This window comes from Lipotes vexillifer, unplaced genomic scaffold (assembly GCF_000442215.2).
Source record: "Lipotes vexillifer unplaced genomic scaffold, Lipotes_vexillifer_v1.1 scaffold1126, whole genome shotgun sequence".
In the NCBI taxonomy this organism is placed as follows: domain Eukaryota; kingdom Metazoa; phylum Chordata; class Mammalia; order Artiodactyla; family Lipotidae; genus Lipotes; species Lipotes vexillifer.
This window is the reverse complement of record NW_006781401.1, coordinates 392,212-396,009: the sequence shown is the minus strand read 5'-3', so window position 1 is coordinate 396,009 and position 3,798 is coordinate 392,212. Positions and strand designations below refer to the sequence as shown.

The window sequence follows — 3,798 nt, the reverse complement described above, 5'->3', positions numbered from 1 at the left end:
CTTGATACACTTGAAGAAGTCCCTCTCTTTCCCTCGCTGAACACTTCTGCCAGAAACGACCAGGACAGTCGCACCCGCAACCCTGGGGGCACGTCCGCGGCGGAGACCGGGTCGGAGTCGGAGCCAGGCTCTCCCCGAGGGCCGAGACGTTCCCTCCCCCATCCAAAGGCGCACTGCTTTCTTCCGTCCCCACTTGCCTCGTCAGTCCTCCCCCAACTCCGTCCACTGCCCTTCCCAACCCTTTGTCGCATCCAAGTTCAAGAGCGAGAAAAGACGAGGTTGGCTCAGCAGCGCCGGTGACGATCAGGGAACAGAAGCCCCTCAATGGCGGCCGCCATTTTGAAACTGGAGGCGATCCGCGGAGGCGGGGAAACCCAGGGTGATACCATCTTCGGGGGTGAGAGGGACTAAGCTGGAGGAAGGAGGTGGCATTTACACCGAGTCTTGTCTCCTGGGGCCGAAGTTTTATTTTTAAAGAATTTACAATGTGTTGAAGCTAAAAGAAATATGAGAAGGGTCAAGCAGTGAAAGGAAGAAGAGGAATGGTTTCTCGGAGCCACCTCTCCCTTCGAGCGGGCGCGGCGAATGGTGGGTACCGAGGCCGCAGCTTCCGCCGGCGCCGGTGGCTGGGCTCACCGCCGCCCTAGGTCGTGGTCTCGTTGTTGCTCCCGAGGCTTCAGGTGGGTCCGGGATCTCGGGCGGTTGAGGCGGCGAGAGTCCCCTTTGTTCAGGCGGGGAGGCTGCACCTCTAGGAAAGCCCTCAGCGGCGGTGTGTACCTGCGGGTGGGGGTGGTCTGGGCCTCCCCGTGACTGCAGCGGCCCTCCTTCCCGAGGCTTCCAGCGAAGGAGACAGGGAAAGGCGAGGAAATAGGGGTTGCTTTGAGGTGGGCGGCTGCGCTCACGGTTCCCGCCTGGCACCTTTGGGAACGGGTACTCTGAGGCTGCCCTAACTGGAAAATAGCTTTAGGTTCACGGCTCCTAGGCTGCAGCGGGGAAGGGACTGCTTCTCCGCGAGCATCTCCGATTGGCCCAAGTTTCAGAGTTCTGCCTTCCTCGATATTCAGGATTGGAAGCTAACCTTGCTCTCTTCTAAGTCTCCAACCCTCTTGAGCCGACCATTCCACAAAATACACACTTTTTCAAAACTTAATTTTTAAAACAGTAATACTTATGCTTGATTTCTAGGGCGTATATGTCATTAAGACGAGGTTCTAGACCTCAAGGAGTTCCATTTCTCCATGCATCCAGAACTGCTTTTTATAGGTTAAGTCGACACTTTTTGATCACTACATATAAAGTGCTGTAGGGACTAATTAGAGTAGAATTTGTTTTTTAAATGTCTAGTCGTCTATATTATTCCAGCGTGAATTCAGAGGGGCTTACAAAAATACACACTATACAATTTTCTTTTTAGAAGTTAAGCGGAAAAAAATTGGGTTGAAGAAAAGGTAATACAGGCATATCAAATTTTATCGTGCTTCACAGTAATGCATTTTTAACAAACTGAAGGTGTGTGGCAACCCTGCATTGTCAGATGTTGGTTAGCATTTTTTAATAATGTGTTTTTTAGTTAAGGTATGTACATTGTATTTTTAGGCATAATGCTATTGCACACTTTAAATAGACTCTAGTGTAAACCTAATTTTTTTTTTTTTTTTTCAGGGATTGAACCTGCACCCTCAGCAGTGAAAGTACAGAGTCTTAACCACTGGACTGCCAGGGAATTCCCTAGAAAATGTAATTTTAAGAAAATTCCAGGACTTCCCTGGTGGCGCAGTGGTTAAGAATCCGCCTGTCAATGCAGGGGACATGGGTTCAATCCCTGTGTGGGATCTTCCCGGACCGGGGCACGAACCCGCGTCCCCTGCATCGGCAGGCGGACTCTCAACCACTGCACCACCAGGGAAGCCCTAAACCTAATTTTTATGTGCACTGGGAAACCAAAAAATTCTTGTGACTTGCTTTATCTCTATGTTCGCTTTATCGCGGTGGTCTGGAACCAAACTCATGATATCTCCAAGTATGCCCTTATTAGGAAAAACGAGATAAAGCCAAAAGTAAGGTTAATATAAATGTTGGCCTTTATACTTAGTGTAAGACACAGTAAAGCACCAATGAGCTTGGACCAAGGATCCAGACTGCCTGGGTTTTAATACCAGTCTGCCACTTACTGCATCTGTGACCTTAGGCAAGTTGATTGTCCCTGGATTTCCTCATCTGAAAAAAATATTCCTACTGCATTGGGGACATTGTATTAGTTAATACATGTATAGTAATGTGAGGATTACATGAATTGGTGATTATGAAAAGCATTAAGAACCATGCCTTACAGAGAGTACTCTAAGAGTCAGCTCTTTCTAAAGGTAGGGAAAAATTTTTGGATCATTTTGGTATCAAAGGATACATCATCCGTTACTCAATTCCCTAAGTCCATAAGATAAAAACTAGTTTGTTTTGTTTTGTTTCAGGAATAGCATAGCTACTCCCCAGTTCCGAAGTAAAAACAAAATTTTTCTCGAGAGGTCTTCATATAAAGAAGACACTAATAATATGTATAGTGACGTTGAGGGCACCCATGTGGATGTCACTCTTTATCCAAGCCTAGACCTGTCTCATTAGAGATTGTCCCAGGTGCTTGCTGCCCTTTGCCCATCAGATGAAGCCATCTTACTGTCTTGAGCCCTGATCAAGAGCCTGTCTACGTTCCCCCTCCTATCCTTTCTCTAGGGAATCATTCTTGCTCACTTTTTATGTCCATCAATCTTTGTCTTCCCTGGTCATTCCTTTGTCTTTGCAGTGACATATGCAGGATAAATTATGCTGAGTGCCACTGGGTCCCAAAGTCCACTTAGTAGTAGATTGTACAGTTGTAATATGAAATGCCTGTGGGGCTAAGATTTGCCATTTATGTCTTTGGGATGGAATCAGGCTTCCATCATGGTGGTTGAATCCTGTAGAGTCTCTGTGAGAGCCTGTATACAGCAGGAGTCTCAAGGTCTTTGCTCATCTCTTCTGCTTAGAGTATAAAGCCAGACAGAATTGCCTTCTGGCCCTGTTAGAGGAGTGCCAACAGTAATGGCTTATAGCCCACAGGTGGCCATGGGCTTATTTAAAAAGTCTTGGGCTGAGAGTCAGCAATTACTTTTTTTGTTGGTTAAATACAGTTATCTTACAGTCAGCTGTGCTGAGTGTTAGAATTGACACCTCTTAAGAAACTTGAGGAACCTAATAAGGACAGGTGGGAGAATAGATGACCCCCCAGACTTCTCTAGAAACCTATATTGTCTAGTATTTTGTAGTTTAGTGCTTTCCAGGTTACATCATTTGATTAAGGTGTGCATTGTTATTCCCATACTTGACTGGCTCAAGTTTATAAAACAAGTGGCTAACTTGATCGGAATCACAAAAAGTACCTAAATGTTTATCAAACAGTATTTAAGGATCTAAATGCAAATAATGCTACTTAGGGAATGTACAATGCTAAGAGAACCACCATCTTCTAGGACTGAGGTTAAGATTGGTTACATTTACATTTATATGTCCAAGAACTATTTGCAGCAAATCAGCTGGGGAGTTATTTCAAACATCTCATTTACTTACATCATAATTTTCTAGATCAGTGATATTCAGACTGGAATCTGCTGTGTGTAATATTACACTCTGTGAAAGACAGTATGTAGTAATTGTGTGACTTAACTTCATGTCCATTTCCTAACCCAGTGCCTTTAGATAGTAAAGCTTGAGAAATAAATAATTAGAATGTGTGTGAGAACCAGTATCCTAGAAGGAGCAGCAGGA

At 45.2% G+C, this 3,798-nt stretch overlaps 2 protein-coding genes across 2 annotated transcripts in view; one reads left to right on the top strand and one right to left on the bottom strand.

Moving 5' to 3' along the window:
* The window catches only part of CPSF2 (cleavage and polyadenylation specific factor 2), a 30,968-nt gene extending 30,627 nt beyond the window's left edge, over positions 1-341 (bottom strand). The window contains exon 1 of the mRNA XM_007454715.1: positions 198-341. The gene's annotated coding sequence lies outside the window, so the exon portion shown is untranslated. The remainder of the gene's footprint in view (positions 1-197) is intronic.
* NDUFB1 (NADH:ubiquinone oxidoreductase subunit B1) overlaps positions 325-3,798 on the top strand; it is a 5,761-nt gene continuing 2,287 nt past the window's right edge. Inside the window, exons 1-2 of the mRNA XM_007454729.1 lie at positions 325-397; positions 516-680. Of these exons, the coding sequence (XP_007454791.1) occupies positions 325-397; positions 516-680 (238 nt within the window). The remainder of the gene's footprint in view (positions 398-515; positions 681-3,798) is intronic.